At 46.6% G+C, this 20,880-nt stretch overlaps 1 protein-coding gene across 2 annotated transcripts; it reads right to left on the bottom strand.

The window, feature by feature from the left end:
* Nucleotides 1-138: 138 nt before the first annotated feature.
* Nucleotides 139-20,679, bottom strand: LOC119168214 (uncharacterized). 2 transcript variants are annotated; one of them, XM_075867516.1, is made up of 9 exons: nt 20,155-20,679; nt 19,817-19,876; nt 12,722-12,808; nt 12,489-12,560; nt 11,809-12,127; nt 10,270-10,533; nt 9,355-9,639; nt 2,231-2,307; nt 139-313 (listed from the first exon to the last, which is right to left on the bottom strand). In XM_075867516.1, the coding sequence occupies exons 3-9, from the start codon at nt 12,761-12,763 to the stop codon at nt 215-217; spliced, it is 1,158 nt and encodes a 385-aa protein (XP_075723631.1). In that variant the 5' UTR covers nt 12,764-12,808; nt 19,817-19,876; nt 20,155-20,679; the 3' UTR covers nt 139-214. The 2 variants fall into 2 exon arrangements, with proteins under 2 accessions (XP_075723631.1, XP_075723630.1); XM_075867515.1 differs by lacking the exons at nt 19,817-19,876; nt 20,155-20,679 and adding an exon at nt 14,350-14,610.
* Nucleotides 20,680-20,880: the final 201 nt, after the last annotated feature.

The raw sequence follows: 20,880 nt of genomic DNA, 5'->3' as shown, positions 1-20,880 counted from the left end.
TCCAAGCAAACTAACCAACGTTGTCATGTGATACTTTAATTTTGCACGCTTATGTAGGCAATTAAATTCAAGGAAAGCAAGAAAAAAATCTAAATTAAAATTCATCAGTTTGGTTGAAAGAATTAAGAGACATGTAAGTCAGTGTTCGATGCGTTTAATGAGACGCTGATTGTGTTCGTGGGCTGCACAGCAACCAGAAGTCAGTCTTCGCAAGTCACGGTAAGGCCAGCGCATCCCCGCCGGGACCCTCGACATTTCTGCCATGACGGACGTGCCAGATTTCTTCGCGCCTTGAACGACCGCAGCAACAAACCTACGAAAAATAGAAAAGCACAGACAACGTAGGAGCAGACCTTTAGTCGAACAGCCATGGCTTAGCAATTCGTAGGAATCTATAGGCGATGACTATAGTTACAGCGCGAGGACAGAACGACGACAAAGAGACAAGAAGGAGATGAAAGACTTGTCTCTTTGTCGTCGTTCTGTTCTCACGCTCTAACTATCGTCATGTCATACTAACTAGCCGAAGCTGCCACACTTCTATAGGTGATGCTCAGTCGAACGCGACAACAGATGCTTTTTTCATAAATTATATTATTTTAGACTTCGAAAATGAGCACGCCTACCACGAAAAGACGCTTGGTAAGTGTGAAAACGTGCAAAAAGGGAACGTGGGGAATTCCCGCACCATACATCGTGACGTCATACATTTGAACGGCATCTGCCGAGTCCTAAATAGTTCCGGATCACTAAAAGGTGCATTGTGGTCTCAAGGGACGTAGACCCAACATGCCAATTCAGAAAATTTGGTTGTACTAATGTTCCTTGAATACGAAAGTAAACCTGAAATCCGTGACGTCACGAGCGGAGGTTTCAGTGCGCACATTAAAATTCAAACTTTGACCTTGATATTCCCCTTCATCGATAAGCCGGATATGGCGAAATTAACAAATTCGGAGTTCTTAAAGTAAAATTTTGTTACTATAAACCAACATGTTCCACGTTAGTGTCCCATTCTTGCATAAAAATGAAATGAAGTGCCATTAAAAGTCATCTTTCACGTAGACTTGGCGTAGACTACGCGCATGCGCAGATAAGGTTTCGTGCCTTCGTTATTTTCCGCCGCTGTGCATCTCGTCAGTTAGCCAGCGTTTGTGGTGTCGTGAGTCCTTTCTTTTCTGTTCTGTTCTGTTTTAACTGTTTTGCTGTGGAGAGGTTGAGGTGCCTATTGCCTCGGCTACTCCATATCACAAAGTTCTGCAGCGGAAAATAAAATAATAATACAGAACGGTACCCAAAAATTAACAATACGGAAAAGAAAAAAATATAATAGCACACTGAAACCAGTTTAAATATCATGCCAATACACAGTTTTCTTCGCGCAGTTCACACAGTCATAAACTACTTACACGCACACCTTCTAATCTAATGTCAGTATATACATGACCACATTTTATATAATACCCATCTCTGGCTGTCTGTCATAGGCTTTCTTGCGTCCGTATTTGTGCACCCCAGGGGCGGCGCCAGGTTTTTTACTGGGAGGGGGTGGGGGTGGACAGGCAGGCTAAGGACATGTATGCGTTGTATATTGACTATGCTTGCCTTGCTCTTGAGGAGAGGCAAGAGGGGCAGGCGGTATTTTTTTTTTGGGGGGGGGGGGGGAGGGGGCTTTACTTTTTCATACCCTTCGCTAACGCCGCCCCCACTACGCTTTTTTTTAGAATGAATATTAATTGGGGTAGAGCTAGGGGTTGTATGGGGGGGGAGGTAAATTTTTAAATGTTAATCAACCCACCGGGGTCACGTTCAACTTGCAAGTGGGTGAATGCTGTATAGAAAATAGAACATGTGTCAACCGAGCCCTCTCGTTCCTAGAATCTATTTCTCGCTAAAGGTGCGTTTACTCCTCCGCGAACCAACTCTGAGGTCCTCTACCAGAACAAAAGCTTTCTCTTTTTTTGTGTGAATGTTACTGCGTGCCTTACAGTAATTTTTGTGTGTATAGAGAAAAAAAAAAGAAAGAATGGCAAAGACCCATAGCTTGTTCCGCTAGTCCGTGCTTGAGGCTACTTGATTAGAATATTGCGCATGCCTAGTAACGTTCCTTCAAAGTAGGTGGCACATCACTATCGTGGCACTTAGGGAGTGGTTAGGTGGTGCATAATCATCTCATTTTAAAATGTAGAGACTAGTGAACGAAGCTACGAATGTAGTGTGATGTACCCACCTTTCGTCGGCACACCATGATGACAACGATGAAGGCAGGAATGCCCAGCACCACCCCCCACGTCAATGCCGTTAAATCTGAAATGTGGTTAAAACATTCACACAAATCATGAAAAGGTCAGGCGGGTCCGGACCCCTCAAATGTGTTGAGACTGGAGATTTAGCTCTACGACATCATATTTGAATTACTTTTCAAGGTATACATATAGCGCATTCAGCTTTTTTTAAAAGCTGGTTGCTTTTTTAGCGTCTACATGTGTTCAATACAGCTTAGCAGTGTGTAACTATGGAAATCGCAAAAACTGCTAGACTGGTGCAAACAAGACTAACTAGAGCAATTCAATTACTCGACCTCGGACTCCATGCTCGTTTGTAAAATTTTATTTCCAAGCACGATTTACATCTCATCTAAATAAAAATAACCTACATTGAAAAGAAAAAAGCCACCATGGTCTGAACTGTGCCCCCCTTGTGATTTCTGGATTGGCGTCACTGGTTGAGAAGAACAGCACAACACCAGTGATGGGATGGCGTAGCACAACGCGATGTGTATATAACAAGGCAGAAAGTGTTATAATGAAAAATTGGAGCGCTCAACGGTAGTTTGATCGAGGAAGCACTCCGAATAAGACGTTTCGAAGGGGAAGCAATGGTACTTTAATGACCCGAGTAAAAGAAGCCGCAGCACAATTTAATCCTTTTTTACTTATTTGTAACATGAGTGACATTTATTAGTTTGTTTATTTCTGCTTAAAATACCGGTCACTTCAGGCGCGGGTACAGAGGGGCGTGGTAGGGGTAATGACCTCCCCCCCCCCCTCACTTAAGTGCTCCACCTCTTGTCACCAATTGGGACAAATGAGAGAAACCAGGTGCGCGCACACATTAGCCGTATTTATGCTATGAAAAGGTTTTTCGGCAAGTAAAAACAAAAAGTGATGACCACGCCCCAATCTCAAATGTTACTTCAGACACCCCCCCCCCCTCTCTCTAAATAAGTGACGGGATCCGTTCTTGGTTCACTTGCGCTCATGTTCTGTACCAATCTTGGAAGTGCATAACATCAATATGTCCATGTATAAAGACCGCTATGCTGTATGATAACATCACCTATGTGATGTGTTCCCAGCGGAAAAACATTAGCGCAAGCGACTTAGTGGCCGCCGCGAAAGAATTGGGATACGCGTTGCTGTTCTACGCGAGCACGCCGACGACGGAAGCGCCAGGTACAGTGGTGAGCACTGGGTCAACACGCGAGCGCGTGGCCGACGGCACTATCAGCGCCACGTAACAGCCATCGTTGGAAACATTGCACATGCGCAGCATGTGCCTTGCGAAACACTCTTTCCACCCCGCGCATCACGTCATCGATACGCTTGTTCGTCGTCTGCTAGCCGCTTTTTTTGTTCGCCGAGCTGATACCTTCTGCATTTCAAGGTCCGTCTGGATTGAAGGTTGGCGCGTGAAGAAAGAAAGTGAGTGTAAGATAGATAATTGTTAAACTTTTTATTCAAGAAAATTGCACTTTTGCAATTCAAGTTAAACAAGACCATGAGAACAAGTATGAAAACGTGAGCAAATCTAATAGCGAGTCATGTGACCCCTTACAGCAACGACTGCAGCTATTCTGGACGGTAACGAGTCGCATACAGTGATCGAAAATATTCCCGATCGGCTTTCAGCCTTTCCCACTCGTTGCTGACTTGCGCCCACAACGGGTCCGAAGTCGTGGAATAAAGGGGCTTCCTTGCCAAAGAAGCTTTCAGACGGCCCCACACGCTTTCTATCACATTCAGGTCCGCTCCTTTCGGAGGCCATTCCGGTAGCTGCATGTGCTGCTCCGCCTGGAACTCCTTTACAGCCCGCGCCATGTGTAACGGTGACCGGTACTGTTGGAACGGGTAATCACCACCTCGGAATAAACTGCTCGCATATGGCAACAGCACATTGTTCAAAATGTTGCAGTATTGTTCCGACGATAAGTGTCCACGTATACGTTGCAGCGGCCCCAAACCGTATCTTGAAACAGCACCCCACACGCTCACACTCGATCTCCCACTGTCAGAAACACCTTGCACGTTGTCTCGGTCGTTCCTGTGTGACATTTTGACGTTAACTAAAATAATTGCTTTTCAAAGCAGGAAGTTTGCCTCACCGTGTGCCTGGTAGTCTTCAAACGCGCAATCTTTGGTCTTGTCGCGTCGAAAACGTCGACTCATCCGAAAAGATGACGTGACCCCACTCTTCTGATGTCCATGCTTTGTGCAACTAAGCGAACTACCGTCGTGCGTCCTTGTGTGCCGCCGTTAGTAGTGGCTTCTGCGCTGCGACGCGACTGCGAAGGCCCGCAGTACGCAGGCGACGTCGAACAGCGGTGTCCGAAACGTCCAAATCCAAGTCCTCGCGTAGTGCTGGGGCTGGCAAGAAAGGGTTACGAACAGCAATTGCAACTATGAGGGCGTCTTCGTCGTTTGTGGTAGCTTTAGGGCGGGACGCGCGGAGTGCATCCTGAATGCGACCTTCATACTTGTAGGCTTGAATTATCCTTCTCACAGTCTTCAGGGGCCTATTAACTAAAGCGCCAATATACCGCTGGGAATAACCTTTCAGGGAAAGATCGACCATTGAGCGCCGTTCATCATCAGGAACCCTAGCCATACTACGATCTGGCGACAGAATGAACGGCTGCAAAAGATGTTTGGATGTTTTATATACGGCGTTGCAGGCACAACTTTGAAGGGAACGAATAGACACGCCCCCATAGATATACAAGTTTTTTTTTTTTTGTCTTGTTCTGTTCAAGCACAGATGTTTAAAGAAATGTTAAAATGCAGGATGCATGGGCTTAGAAAACAAAAATGCAGCTAGCAGACGACGAACAAGTGCATTCATGACGTCATGCGCGTGGTGGAACAATTATTTCGCGGAAGGCGTGATGCGCATGCGCAATGTTTCCAGTTATGACCGTAATGGGGCGCTGACAGTTTCCCAAGCAGGGGTGGCCGGCTGAGAGTGACTCAATCATCTTAGAGCTCACACAAGGAAAGCGACTGTTGGTCTAAGAACAATTGAAATCAAAACCACAGCTGCCCACTTAGCAAGCGGAAATACAAACACACATGCGCAAAATAAAATAAAACGGCTCGACGTGCGCCGCTACGGCAGACCATGATTCTGCAGCCGTAATGTAGTTCTGTCATCGATCTTAAAGATGGGTCTCATTCTAGCGACAGCCCCTGTTTTATAAAATGCAGTGTGCTTAGCACTGCCGCCCCATTTTCCCGCTATATAGCTAGCGAGGCGTGTGCAGCTGCTCCGGAAGTATATCTGAAGTGTGGGGGCAACATTTGTGGGCAGGGATCCTCAACAGGATCCCTGTTCACGAAGGGTCCTGTTGAGGGTACTCAATGGGATCGACATCATTCGATAAATAAATAAGTAGCAGTCAGCATTTCTTCCTTCGTGTAATTAGCCACTTATTCACCTAATTGTTCTGGAGTAACCACTGTGATTAGTAAAGTGACTTTCGTAATCCTCGCCCCACTGTGGTGGCCTATTAGCTAAGGTACTCGGCTACTGACCCGCAGGTCGCGGGATCGAATCCCGGCTGCGGTTGCTGCATTTTTTATGGAGGCAAAAATGCTGTAGGCCCGTGTGCTCGGGGGGGGGGGGGGGGTAAGTTTATTTACAGAGAGGCAGAGAGGTCGGCCTGAGCGATAGCTTGCTCTAGCCTGCTACTCTACACTAGAGGAAGGGAAAGGGGAAAATAAAGATTAATGGATGACGATGGTGAGATATAGAGGTGAGTATGTAGTGTTCTTGCTAGCTGAGACACATTTTATAGACGCACACATAGTCCATTTGTTTCCAAAAAGGTTATAACTGCTCTTGTGAGCGCAGTTGCACTGTTGGTGTCTGGCCAAGGGCCCAACATGGTCTCATCAATTAATGACCTACTGCGATATAGTTCAGTAGAAGAAATCAGTGTTTGTCGTTCACGTGCGTATGCTGGGCAGACACAAAATATGTGCTCAAGTGTTTCTGGCACATCACAGTGTTCACAATTAGGACCGGTGTCACTGCGACCGATGATACGTGCGTAACGTCTGGTGTACGCTACACCAAGACGAATGCGGTGGATCATACTTGTGAGTTGCCGTTTCAATTTATGAGGCATGCGGAACCTCATTTCCGGGTCCCATTTGTGAAGTCGTTGGTGTCGCCGTTCCGGTTTGGTCCAGTGCTGAAGTGTGTAGCTGCGCATCACGCAGCGAAGCAGGGCATTCGTGTCAGCTCGTGAAAACGCAATGCGTACTTCAGGGGCACTGCATGCTTAAGGCATTTTTAACTTCAGCGTCTGCCTCTTCGTTTCCCATCACGCCACAATGAGCGGGGATCCACTGGAAAGTTATAAGATGACCATTTGTTGAAGCAACCTGAATAAGTTCTTTGATTTCTATTGCCAAGCTGTAATACGGACCTTGCTTCATGATGCAACTAATGGTTTGCAAAGCGGGTTTGGCATCACAGAAAATCGTCCAGGCTCGAGGTCGCTCTCCAGAAATAAATCTTATTGCCTCCCGGATAGCGACAAGCTCTGCGGCAGTTGATGTGGTTGTATGGTCCACTTTGAATCGTCGAGCGATATCCATGTCTGCATGTGCTCGGATTAGTACGTTAATGAACTGCAGGTGGTCGAAATTTCTGGAGCCCTTCACTATAGCGTTGGTCATAATCATATGGTGGTTTTAAGATGTTAAACCCCACATATTATTTTTTCGTAACCCTCATGTACGTTGAAAAAATGTTATGCCATAAAGATAAATTCAGAAAGATACCCGTTATCAAAATAGGACTTTTTAGCGATGGGATGCACAAACTGTGTCATTCACGACAACAATACGTCGATATGTCCATCGTGCCAATATAGTAGAAAACTTCCCTTCAAGTGAAAAGTGACCTTTTTTTTTTGTCGTCTTCATCTGTCGGCTTCACATTGTTGGGTCGAGCTCTTAAAGCCATTTATCTTTATTTTTTATTGAACTAGTGCTAACCAAGCAATGACGAAATAACTAACTAAATAGATTACAGCATATCCACATGGAGGCGGAAATGTTGTAGGCCCGTGTACTCAGATTTGGGTGCACGTTAAAGAACCCCAGGTGGTCGAAATTTCCGGAGTCCTCCACTACGGCGTCTCTCATAATCATCAGTGGTTTTGGGACGTTAAACCCCACATATCAATCAACAGCATATCCACGGAGTGGATGATTATGAGTGGGGCAAAGCGTCCGTACGTCGATCCGTGCTTCTGTCCATCCATGCGTCCATTCATGCGTCTGTTCGGGCGTCCGTCCATCTGTCTGTCTAGACAATCAGTCTGTTTGTGCGTCCGTCCGTCCATACATCCGTCCGTATGTCCGTCCGTCCATGCATATGCGTCCAATCGCGTTAGAAAATCCACACGGCGCGCGGGTAACACCGACGAGACGCGAGCCAAGGAAGCCGAGCGCAAGCGTCTTCAACGCGCCTACCACTCTGCTTCGTCCATGCCCCACCAACGATCCGCCACGTGCGGCGACTATACAGGAGACTGACGGAGGTACTTCTTACTCGCGCACCTAGCACAACCCGCGCAGCAGCAAATCGGAGAGTCGCGGTACAGCGCTATCTAGAATATGCTCACTCAACCGCAGTTTGTATGTACTTCTATTAGACAGCGCCGTCTATTATACTGTTCGAGAGATACTGCCTTCCTTTTTTTTTCGTCTCTTCTCTCGGTCACGCCAAGCGAAGGACAACAAAACCTAACAAACACAATAGAAAGTGGGCGTAAATGGCCCAAGTACGCCTCTTTTAGTTTTTTTTTCAGTGTAATACTATCTTTTTTGAGAATGACCCCCTCCTCTTTTCCTAACCCGCTCCTTAGCATCCGAGGAAAAATAAATTATGGCCGTGCATTACAGTGAAGGCATTTTTCTTACATTTCTGTGAAGCTTTGCGAAAAAGCCACCTTGCACACCTATCGCTCCGAACTGTTCTCATTACTTCTGTACGCAGTCTACACAATACAGTACAGTACTAAGCGCTATACGATTATTAGCGTTTACTGACTGCAGCCATTTAATGCACGTTTTGGTAAACTTTGTTTCGTATAACGCTGTAAACAGTAATAGGCGCTATGTGATGCGCATAGCTTTTCCATTATGGCACTTAATGAACTTTTTCATTCTACTGAGCGTCAGTTTCATAACGCGACACTGTCCTTCGTGATCTGCGTCCAACGTGGACTATAGGGGTTCGAAGCAATACGTCGTAGAAAGATATTCCGCAATCGGGCTTCTCCGCATAAAGATCCATAATGCAGAAAAGCCACCTTTTGCCAGAGCTTTCTGATCAAGCGAACATGTGCTTCCTCGGCTGCTTCGAGGCTTCAACGCGAAGAAGATCGCGCGCAAAGCAACTCTTGTGAGATTTTGTTAGTCCTGTGTTAGTACGAATAGTTCTAGATAATGAGGCAAACGTCATATTAGTATGTTGTGACGATTAACAAAGATAATTGTGTTTTCCATAAACAAATCCAAAAGTGCTTTTCTTAAAAAAAAACGGCATCTTGCCGTTTTCCACACAATTAGCACCCACCTTCTTCGTCTATTACCAAGACAACTCACCCTTTCCCCACGTTTCTCTTTGTTTTGCTTTGCGCTGAGCCAGGGTCGACGCCAGCATTCTTTAAGTGTGTGGCACCCAAATTAAGTGAGTTCCTTTTCAGGAGCTAGGGCTACAGCCAGAAGGGGGGGGGGGGTCAGCCCCACCCCGAATTTTGTCAGTTTTGCTTGCACGCATATATACACGCAAACATACAAACGCACGCAAGAACATGCACAAAGTATAGTCGCATACTCCTCCCCCCTCCGAAAAAAAATTTTTGGCTATGCTCCTGTTCATGGGGAGGGAGGCAGAACCCTTTGAGGCGGGGGGAGGGGGGCTGGTAAATGGTAGGAGCGCTGCATTTTCCTCCCAATATTTTGGACATTGAACTGTCCGCTCTATATTTAAAAAAAAAGTCTCCAAAAGGCAGGTTACTTATGCGTGATTACGGTCAATTTCACGTGCGCGCTTCACCTCCTTCGGTGAAGACCTCGGCGTGACTGGGCTCTCCCACGGCGATGCCCGTCTTGTTGACGGTGCGGAAGGCGGTGACGGTGAAGCGGTACCGGCTCCACTGCATCAGCCCGTTGATGTAGACGTGCCGCAGGCTGGGCTGCGGGTACACCTTGGTGTGGCACAGCCGGAACCAGCAGTGGGTGACCACGAACCCGTCCGCGTTGCCCCCTTCGAGCGTCCAGCTGACGCGGACGCTGGACGGACCCAACGGGGAAGCGCGGAGCTGACACGGACGGTCGGGCGCTGCGTGTACACGGGTGTTCAAGCGAGCGGCACTCAGTTTGAGCCTCTGCGCTGTACACGACGCAGACAAAGCAATAATATGACTGATGGCTTAGGGATGACTTACGTTAATAACAAATGGAATACTGACTCGCGATGCACTGCCTCACGAAAAAGCATTGCACGTTACGACGCCGACAACAAAAGATGGTACAGGACACACCACCCCCTTCCCAACATTCAATTTTGCATATATATATATATATATATATATATATATATATATATATATAAATTGGCGTACAGATACGAACGAGCATAGACTTAGCAGGAGGGGGAGGGGGGGCACTGCCATGAACCTTCACCTCTCCCTCCTGATGGGTGGGGAACTTTGTGCCCGCCTATGCATGCAAGTACAATTAGCCTCCCCCCCCCCCCCCCCCCACGCCTCATACCTACACGCGTTACGGTGGTCGAAAAGGTTTCTTGTCGGAGCATTGGCTCCTGCCACACCCCGTGTTCGGAGTGATTTTTTTATATTATAAGGGCACAGTTCAAGAGACGATTGATTGAAGCCCAATCCGCTGTTGCTCGCTATACTGTTCATGACTGTACAATGACAGAGAGGTTCCGCTATATGGAGTAACGCACTCTGCTTGAGGGCGTCGAACGCCGTCTCGTAGAGGAGCACGCCGTCGGTGCGCCGCACCTGCAGGCTGAGCCTCTGCCGCGTCAAGTCGGTCCAGGCGACGAACTTCTCCCGCCGCAGGTCGAGCAGGTTGTCGCGGCACGCGCGGTGGCAGCCGTCGGTCGAACTGCACAGCCTCACGTTGAGCAGCTGCTCGGTCTCGTTGCCCAGTCGCCACTCGAGGCCCACCATGAAGGACGAGTAGGCAGACGCCCGGAAACGAAGCTCTGCGGTGTCATCGACGATGAACGACACTGTTTGCGGACGGAGGGACAAGCGACTTCTAATACTATGGTACCATATACACTCTAAGAAGTCCCGACTTGCCACATATGAACGTGAAACTATTTGTAGAGATAAATGCTAACCCTTTTTTGGAGATCATTATACTCTCTTCGGGGAGGAATGGGAGGTACGTGCCCCCAGAATGGACTCAGCGTGTATCCCTAAAGAGAGTTTTATATATGTCGCGAGGCAGGACTCACTTGCTCCTGAAAGGGTTTGCGCCCTAACTAATCGAATAAATCGAGCCCCTAATATATACAGCCTCATTGGACGAGAGCTGCAACGTCAACGCTAACAGTCTTTCACCGGATGCAACTTCACCCGCTGGCGGGGCAGAAAACTTCCCGCTGTGAATTTGCCTACAAAAACAAGTCCGCACACGCTAAACCCCGCCCAATTATTAAGGTGAATAATTTAGATGCCCCGCCAAACGCGAAAGACGACCGTCGGCGTAAACGCATGTGATGCCGAAAATCATCACGTGATAACGGCCCACTATGACGTGGCAAGCGGACAAATTTGTGACGTCGTTATGACGTCAAATACTGTGATCAAATGTGATTCGATGACGACGTTATTGCAAAAGCAGACTATGTGCAGAACACTTGCGATGCCTCGGAGCATGGAGGTAACGCAAGACAACGTTATGCACAGCAAACTTTCAGGGACTGTAGGGTAAAGATCAATACATAGACTAAAAATAAATTGGCCGCTCGTTGCCGTGCTTCGCTGTTGTCGAAATACAATAATCTGCCTGGAGCCACGGCGTGGGATATGGACGCCATCTGGAAGTAATGTCGGGAAACAGAAGCTTGTGCAGAACGCAGGGTCACTGGCAGGTGGCAGTATAACGCAACGTCGGCACAGCGAGTTCTCGTGCATAGGGTCGCATTTTCAGTACAGTGAAAGAAACACTAGGGTCTTTAGAATATTGATGTTGCGCCTCAGATATGCGAAATATTTACTATTTGACCAATTCAATGATCCCAAGTATGAACGCCGCCACTAGACCAAGATGGCTGGGCGTCGAGCAAATGCCTAAACTTTCGCCGGGTGGCTGAAACATGTGACAGACAGACAGGCATTCTTGCGTTCAAGTATTCCAACAAAGGAGATCGTCGTTAACAGCAGACGATAACTTTCGCCTTCCAGGTTGACTTAGGTGAAAACATATAACAGACCCTTGCGAGTTATAATTAATTGGACGAGCAGCTCACCCGAATCGAGCGTCCATGTGCGGGTGCAGAGGGCGAAGCCGTCATATCCCGACGCGGACAGCGGATTCTCGTCGATGGCGCAAAAGGCGTACGTGACGCCCGCATTAAGTCCGGTCACGACCGACGGCTGTGACGCGAGCTGGCGGCTGCAGCGCAGTCCCGACCCTTCGGGCGCCGTGCAGTTTCCGAAGTCCGAGAGGTCGCATCTGGATTCCCTCTGGTACGGGATGCAGTCGAAGGAGCTCAGGCCCTTCTGGAACTGCTTGGCCGTGGCATGGCACAGGCAGAAGCGGTTGCCGCTATCCGGCAGCCAGTCGATCTGCGCAGACAGCCGAAGGTGCAAGTCAGAATAAGCGTTTATACCGACAGACCACCTTTAGTAGGTTTTCTGGAACATGCCCTCCGGCGTTCTGGCTGGAGCAGATTTTCCTGCCAATTTGGAGCAAATGGTAGGCCAACCACGTGTAACCGCTTCGCTTCACACAAACTCCAACACTTTCTTTTTTTCTTCCTCATGTCACTCCCGATAATATCATTATCACTAACCACCATGCACTAACACGCGGATATAGTATACACTGCTGACGAGGCAGGATTACCTCTCGAAGAAAGTTTTTCAACTTAATCAAGAGCTGTCTCGACACGCATATTTGTCGTTGATAGAGACGATGTGTACGCACCTTAAACGACGTTGTATTCGCCCAAATTTGGGATATGCGAACAGCCCGGGAAAGACGGCCGTGGAGCACAACCTACGACCACATCGGAAAACCGTGAGTCAGCACAGATACTTTCTTTGGCGTGCACGGCACGCGTTTTCCCGTCGTACGATGCACAGTACGTCATTCCGTTAGCTAAGTGTTCTACACTTTGTATTTTCCAAGGTGTCATGCAGTGATGGCATGTCACGTACCAGGCAAGCGTAGATCACGATAACCGGGAACCGAGCCGCCATGACGGAAGAGATCGCTTTTGTTGACGGCTACGCGGACGAAGAGAGCTGCACAAAATTGAAAAAAGAAAAAAAAAGAAAAATACTTCAAACAAGTGCAGTCACTTCGCTAGATTATGCTTCTGGGTTCACTTGCACAAGGCAAGTTTAACCACAGGAACGATTCTGCGCGTGCAACAATGACGACGACGACGACTACAACAACAGCAGCAGCAACAACGACGACTATAGGTAACTAAAATCGGCGTGAACCAGAGGACACAAAACAGAGACAGACGAAGTGCTTGGTACGTCCCTGTTATTTGTCCTATGGTTCGCGCTGTTTCTCGCTTCTTTGAGCATACACCAACCGGCCAAAGTGAGCCATCTAGAACAAAGAACGAGAGAAAGGTGGGATCTTAGCCTCACTTAGTCTAACTTGTTTTCACTGTTTTTGCAAATATCGAGTAGCATACATGCCCAAGTTTTTAAAACAATTTTCGCACGCAAAGTAGCGAAGTGTTGCAGAGCAAAGAGCTATAGTTGTCTTATATGCCCAGAGTTAATTCCGCATGGGTGCTGATTTAACATGAGCACCCCGAGAGCCGGATAGAATAGGCGAGTCATTGTTCTCATCCGAAGTTCAACTGTGCGTGATTCATCCCACCAGTATAATACGTGATAAGGACAGAATGCAGCTGGTCATTGGGGCTGCCTAATGTCTTTGAGGGGAGGAGGAGAGAAGAGAGGTAAAAACTTTCACCCTCTCCTTTCGCCTTCATCCCCAGTATCTGATTATTACCTTTAGGACAAAACCTACAAATTTTGCAAAAAAAAACAATCGTCACAGTTTGCTTCACTGCAGTAAACATAGTATTGTGAAAAAGCCGAGCTACCAAAGGTGCTCTTTACTGATCAATCGAATTCAACTCTGCACAGTCACTCAAATTTCTAATAATTGTGCGGAGCAACAATACTTCTTTGTCAGTGCCATATTACAGAACAATATCGCAAAAAAATCGTTTCGTGGGTGAGCACTTGTCCTTGTCCACATTTCGCACCCACCGAAATGCGAACAACTTGGCCGGGATCGAACCTGTAACCTTTGGATCAGCAGCCGAGCATCCTAGCCACATCTTCACCGCGGCAAAATAATGCTGGATTCGTACACGTAACTTTAAGGAATAAGTTGAGAGGATGAGATATAATCTTCAGGCACGTTAGGCAAGGCGAGAAAGAAACCACTCCCTCATCTTTGAGCTTGGTTTGTTGAGCGGCCCATCAAACAACATGGTCGAAGGTTGGCTCACGCTTGCACAAGCACTGATATATCAATTTGTGGACCCTCAACCTTATGCTTCGCTGAGGCCCGTTTGCTCAGATTTTGGTGCACGTTAAAGAATTCCAGGTGGTCGAAACTTCCGGAGCCCTCCACTACGGCGTCTCTCGTAATCATATGGCGGTTTTGGGACGTTAAACCTCAAATATGAATCAATCAACATTATGTTTAAGTCCCCGTGTATCAGTGGTATCTGAACGCCTTTCTACTACGACGAGATGAACTATCTCAACTTTCTCTGTCGTTCCGACGAGTACCACACGTGGCGTACCTTGATCTCTCGCTGGTGTCCCTTCACGACGGGCAGTCGATTTTGCTCTGCTGCTGCGCTGTCCCAGTAACGCGGGTCGCAAGTGTCAAGCGCAGCGCATGGTCATGCACGGCTGGCACGCGGTGTGAACGCCGGGGACGCCGAGGAGTAACTGTGCGCATGCGCGGAGAATGGCGTCTCACGATACGCGGGGCTTTCGTCGCCTCATCGCACGACGCCGGCCGTTCTCGCTGATGTCCGTCTCTATGTTGTCCTGTTTGCTCGTTTGTGCATTGTATTTCTTGGCTCCGACCCACTACGGGGCATTGGGCGCCACAAGTAGGGTAACTAATATTCAAGATATATATAAAAATGATAAGTTGTAATTTTTATTAGTGGGAATAACTTTATCGGAAATGTGTATTTGAATTTGTCCATGTGATGAATTCTTCTAACGTCATAGCGATTTTCGCATGGCTGTTGTAAAAGTAATTGTATAAAATAATAATAATTGTTGAGGTTAAACGTCCCAAAACCATAAATGATAATGAGAGACGCCGTAGTGGGGTGGGGGGGGGGGGGGCTCCGGAAATTTTTACTTGGTGTTATTTCACGTGCACTTAAATCTAAGCACACGGGCTTTCCACCTGTATCGAAAATGCAGTCGGGATTCAATATCACGATTTGCGGGTCAGCAGCCGAGTGCCTTAGCCACTAGACCCCCACGGCTGGTTTAAATAAAAGCGAAGGCTTTGCAAAGAAATCGCTGGAAGTTCAGCGCTCTGTGACTTCTCTTCTGGCCCCTCCTGTCGGTAGCGCTGATTTGCACTCACATGATAGATAGATAGATAGATAGATAGATAGATAGATAGATAGATAGATAGATAGATAGATAGATAGATAGATAGATAGATAGATAGATAGATAGATAGATAGATAGATAGATAGATAGATAGATAGATAGATAGATTCTCTAAATAAGATCTCTAAATAAAATGTTGGTTCTGACACATACGTTCGAGTCGAAATTGTGCCGATATGACCTGGACTGAAGACGGTTCCAACGAAATTGTGTGCATTACTTATTCCTAAATTGTCCGTTTCAATTCTTGAGTATTCTACAGCTAAATAAAGCAAGTACTGTGTTGATAGGGGGCAAGCAGCCCGAAATTTGTGGGGGTGGCTCCTGTAAAGTTGTTTGCGCTGGTGGCGCACGTGTCTCACCCAAAAGCCGCATTTCGGGCTGCAACAACCGGGTGGTAGGTGACGTTGTGTACGCGAGCGGCGATCACCACTATCATCACCGTGGTATAGCGCCGGCGGTGACTCCTGGTGGAAGGCAAGCCTTGGTAGCGGGCGAGAGTTGAGCGAGTCTCTTCTGCGCGTGGCGGTTGCCGCAAACGGTTGTCTCTAGCGTGGGTCCCCGGTGCGTGGCACCGCGGGTTGCGCGTCGGGGGCCCTCGTGGTAAGTCAAGCGTTGACGCCGCCGCCTTAGGTGTGTTATTGTGTTTGTCATGTTTTGGAGTGTATAGTAAATATTGTGTAAGGATGTCTTAGCGGGTTGATCACGATTGATGTTATTATAATTCGGCGGACGATATCGTCGTTCTAAAAGTAGTTGAATAAATGTGTGTATCGTTTTGGTTTGTTCCGAACGCGTCTGCTGTGTCCGTTCACTCCAAGAGCATTGTACTCGCTCGCCAATTCGAAACACTACAGGTTGTCCAGCGTAATATCGTTTAAAAGCGTGTAAAGAAGAAAGTTACCGCTCTCGACTTACGTCACGTGACTTCACTTTACTGTGCACTGTGTAACGCAGCACCTTGAGATTCATGCACCTGCGTTGTGAAAGCGCTCAGCGTTGCCAGTTACTCCCAATGCACCGGTGATGCCATTACGGTGGCAGGTGTACCTTTACCGTGCCGTGGAAAATGGCGAGACAAAAGGTTGCAGTCTTGTGCGCGTCCTTTCGCATCTTCTGTGCTGTCTGCACTCTTGTGCAGCCCCAAAATGTAAGCGAGTGCGGCCTTCTTTGTCTTTATTTTTTTCATCACCTTTCTGTTGGTCGCATTCGCCTGGAACCGGATAGGCAATGCATGAGTTGTCAGGTAAGCTCGGTGAAGATTTACGAGGTCTTTTAGGCAGTTCCCCTGCATGCAGAAGCCTAAGCAAAGAACCACCGAGACATCTTCTATAGTGATATGGCGCTGGATGCATTCATAACGCAACCAAGCAGACTCCGTTTCACACGCAAGGTACAAATCATGTGCAGGCTAGCGAGACATGTTTCCGTTGATGCGTCTTTGTTTCCGATTTTGGTGCTTGATTTGCGGGCTGTCACGATATCTCGCGCGCACGCTCATGCTTGGCTCGCGCGAGTGTTGCATAGCTTCTGCAGCGTTGCGCCTGATGTATGGAAGTGTACCCGGAAATCCCATAGTCCACTTAAAAGTGTGAATTGTGGTAAACTTTTCTCTTCGTCAAGCTTTTTGTTTTTGTGATAAGGTAGCTATTGTTACCCTAAAAGTTACAGTTGAGATAGGTAACCACCGATTTCCTCACGCACGATGTAACCAGCGCACGGTGGCGCTGGTAGCCTACTACGCAAAACTTCGACTCATGTGACGTCTTCGCGAAATTTCTTGTCCAGTGTCAATATTTTGTCACTTGAAGCTTTTAAAGGCTTTGCGGTAAATCTCGATGAATTGTGTTTTCTTTCAGTGGTTAACTGTTCAAATCTCAACGCATGACAATTGTCGGTGCACTATAATGAATCTGCTATGCGCTTTTATTTGACCTGTAAAGTAACAGCAGTGTAATTCAAAGTAAAAATTTTTAGCGAGTCAGGCTTGGTGCTACTTGATTAAATGGCCTTTTTTAAGATCTGCTCAACCTGATAACACGGTCACTTCACTATTCCAAGAAGTTGCGTTAAATAATGCACTGTTTGTTCTCCAATCAAGTTCGTTGTTCCTGATCAAAAATAAACACTACCGTTTTAGTCAAAGGAATAAAACAGCCTTTGTAATGCACATTTGGCTAGGCTGAGCAAGAATTTATGAACAGTTGTTGAATCTCATAATCAGGTCTTATCAGCAACAACTTCATGTAGAAGGGCTATACATTTATTAGACGTCTCTTACAGTGAATGAACAGTCGCCGCTTGATTTATAATTAAGAGATGATTAATATAGGAATAATCGGACATTGTGCGTGGCTGCAAATTTCCACTGCTTCATCGCACAACAGCCATGCACTCCCGTAATACACTGCATACACTTTTTAGCATAACACAACTGCCCTGTGGCAAAGGTGGCAACAGCGGCCAGTTTGCAGCATCTATTACTTGTTAATGTCGTGGGTCCCATACAAGTGACAATAGTTGTTCACAAAGACACAATTTCTCTATGATCGCCCCGCCGCGGTGGCCTAGTGGTTATAGCGCTCGACTGCTATAGCCCGAAGGTCTCGGGTTCGAATCCTGGCTGCGGCAGCCGCATTTTTGACGGAGACCGTGTACTTGGATTTTGGTGCACGTTAAAGAACTCCAGCTGGTGGAAATTTTCGGAGCCCTTCACTACGGCGTCTCTCGTAATCATAAAATGGTTTTGGGGGACGTTATTATTATGTATCTGCCTTACAGATTATTATCTGCCTTCCAAAGGTGACGGAGCTAAGTAAAGATTACCTCACGATTTGTGGCATTAGTACAGTTCTTGCTGTTAACCAGTTATAATCAAACGCTTTTTAATGTCGCGTGCGGTCAGTAGTGACACAATTTCTCGAGGAATAAAATATCACCCATTTTAATATGAGTATGCCCAAAAAATCTCTGTCCAAAGGTGTTAAAGGACGCCGTGCATATGTGCAATTATTTCGAACAGACTGACAGATGTCAGTTATGCGTGCACGCGACATTGTCATAATTGCAGAGATAATTAAAAAAGATCTTTGCGTAGGTACAAAGAAAAGGATTAAGCAACAGTGCCTATCGAGTGCAAGGTGACTGGACAGCGATCAGCAACTCCTGTCGTGGCGGACCACGAGTAACCCCAGTAAGACATTTCACTGTTCATAAACAGTTATCATGCGACACAAAAAGTACAGGGGAGCCCGGCAAATAAACTGCGAAAAGCAGGTAGTCGACTTTTAATAACCGAGGAAGTAGCGAAAAAGCTTATAAGCTCAGGTGCCGGCTCTTGAAATTTCTCGTGACCGGCCGCTCGTGGCGTATTGCAAATTCAGTCCTCTTGCGATCAATGTTCACAAAAGGCTGAAATGAAAACCACCCGTACATAACAGATCTTCAAAAGTGGGCGTCCAACAGGTAAATTTTCTAAATAACCGAATTTCTTTGAGAGAGATAACCTTCCTGTGTGTGCTTTTCCTTGTTATTTTCCAGAGTGATAACCGCTGATAATGTCTGTGGTTTCTCTTTGCAGGATTCATGGTCTTTTTTTTTTATGAGCGTCAGGACGCTCCCATCGTTCATACAATCGTCCTTGAAATGGTGGATGACGTCATTCCAGTTGAGCCGAAAGTGCTGCAGCCTGTAAGTGTGGTTGCCGACCCTCCAAAGGTGACCACTGCTGGTGCACCATTGCGCCTCAGCGGAGGCCAGCGAGACGACCACATATATTTGGCGTCAGTCCTGGCGTAAAAGTGGCGGAACATCACGGAAACGTTCTTAGGCTATTCGAAATTGGCATTTATAATACGTATCGGTTGAAACATTGCTTTGCAGTTATGTTTTATTAATATATTTTACCTAGGTGCCAAATAAACGTTACGTCACGCAACATCACTGGAACGTTCTTCGGCCCATGCAGTGTTTCTTGACGGGGGCGCGGTTTCACGTGCCACTCCACCAGATCTCAACGCTTGGCAGTCTGGTTGAGAAGGTCGTCTGTGCAGGTGCCGTGCATTGACCAGTCATTGCACCCACATGAAACGGAGGAAAAAGGGGCGACGTTGCCACAAGAAACGGTTTATAGTTCACTCAATTCGCTTATGCGATTACTCTAAAAAAAATGTTGCGGTTAGACGCCAGTAAAGACGGTAACACTGCAAAGCTATAAAAGCGCAAGTGCACCAGTCTCATTTGCCTTATGCAGTCGTCTTAGGGAAATGCATAAGGGATCGAACGCCTTTTTTTTTTTCATTCCCATCTCAGTCCAATTACGAAGCTCTTTTAGGCGTTATTTTTTCATATCTAATTGCATAACCTAATCTGATGTCACATCTAACGGAACTTCCATTAAGAACGTATTTTGGTACTTCAAGAAAGCGTCCGATACCAACGCTTTTCTCCCCTTTTCCTTGTTGTAGAGGGACACCTTGAGGTTTATCCGGTTCCTCTCTTACTATTATTATTTTTCAATGAGGCTAATCACTCGTAGTCTGAAGAACTTTTGGTGAAAGGTTAATCTAATGATAACAACTTTCGCAGGATTCTCAATAGTTAAATCGATTTAGGACAGCAGCTCACCGAAGGGCCACGCGTAGTAGCTCTTATCCGAAGCCTCCCGCACTTCCTCTGCACTTGGCGCTGTGTACAACAGACAAGATAGATAGATAGATAGATAGATAGATAGATAGATAGATAGATAGATAGATAGATAGATAGATAGATAGATAGATAGATAGATAGATAGATAGATAGATAGATAGATAGATAGATAGATAGATAGATAGATAGATAGATAGATAGATAGATAGATAGATAGATAGATAGATATCTAAGTATAAGTAGATAGATCTTGAAAACAGCCTGGGACCGGGTCACATCCAATGGTTTCCTCCAACGACGGTAGTCGGCGAACTTACTCGAAATACGATTGATGCTGTACTTGTCAATCACACCGGCTGCCTCTGTCCGAAACAAATAGGAGAAATAAATGGAAAGGGAAGAGGCGAGGTGACAGTTAAGTTCCACCCTTTTGGCAAGAACAAGAAGAAGCCACATGCTGTGAATGAAGAAAAAAAGTGAAAATTTAAGGGCTAGCTTTTCTTTGTCATACGAAAAAAAAAAAAGACTTTTTCTTCCCGGAAATTTTAAGATTTTGCTTGCGTATACATACACGCACATATACAAACGCATGCACGAACGTATATAAAGTATGGTTGAACCCTCCCCCACCCAAGTCCCGAATAAATATTTCTGGCTACGCCCCTGCCTGGACACCCTCTTACTGAACCATTTGTACGAAAGAAAACCTTCGACATCTTGCAGTACATATATGCATAATTATTCTTATCATCGCAAACACGAACGTGAACGCATGAACACTACAACGTCTCCAATAATAGTCTTGGGTCTGCAATGCCAACTCGCACAAACCAGTGAATTCGTTATGTGCCACGAAAGTTGGATAACATACCTGTGGTCTTAGATGGACCAGTTGTGGCCACTGAACGAGAAAAAAAAGAGAGAAAAAAAGACGAGAGCAAGCCGCATTCGTATATTTCAGCGCGGTCGTACAGCGCAATGGAGAGTTCATTCGCCTTTCAACGGCTCCAGCTACATTTTATCACGTGTCATGAGCAGAAACG

The sequence above is a fragment of the Rhipicephalus microplus genome, chromosome 6, assembly GCF_043290135.1.
Source record: "Rhipicephalus microplus isolate Deutch F79 chromosome 6, USDA_Rmic, whole genome shotgun sequence".
Lineage (NCBI taxonomy): Eukaryota > Metazoa > Arthropoda > Arachnida > Ixodida > Ixodidae > Rhipicephalus > Rhipicephalus microplus.
This window is presented reverse-complemented; position numbering and strand designations above follow the sequence as displayed.

What these genes read in the sequence shown, in the direction of transcription:
- LOC119168214 (XM_075867516.1), bottom strand. Translation starts at nt 12,763, where the DNA reads ATGGCGGCTCGGTTCCCGGTTATCGTGATCTACGCTTGCCTG. An exon ending in TCGTGATCTACGCTTGCCTG is followed by an intron (nt 12,561 to 12,721) that starts GTACGTGACATG and finishes ATGTGGTCGTAG; the next exon opens with GTTGTGCTCCACGGCCGTCT. An exon ending in CACATGGACGCTCGATTCGG is followed by an intron (nt 10,534 to 11,808) that starts GTGAGCTGCTCG and finishes ATGACACCGCAG; the next exon opens with AGCTTCGTTTCCGGGCGTCT.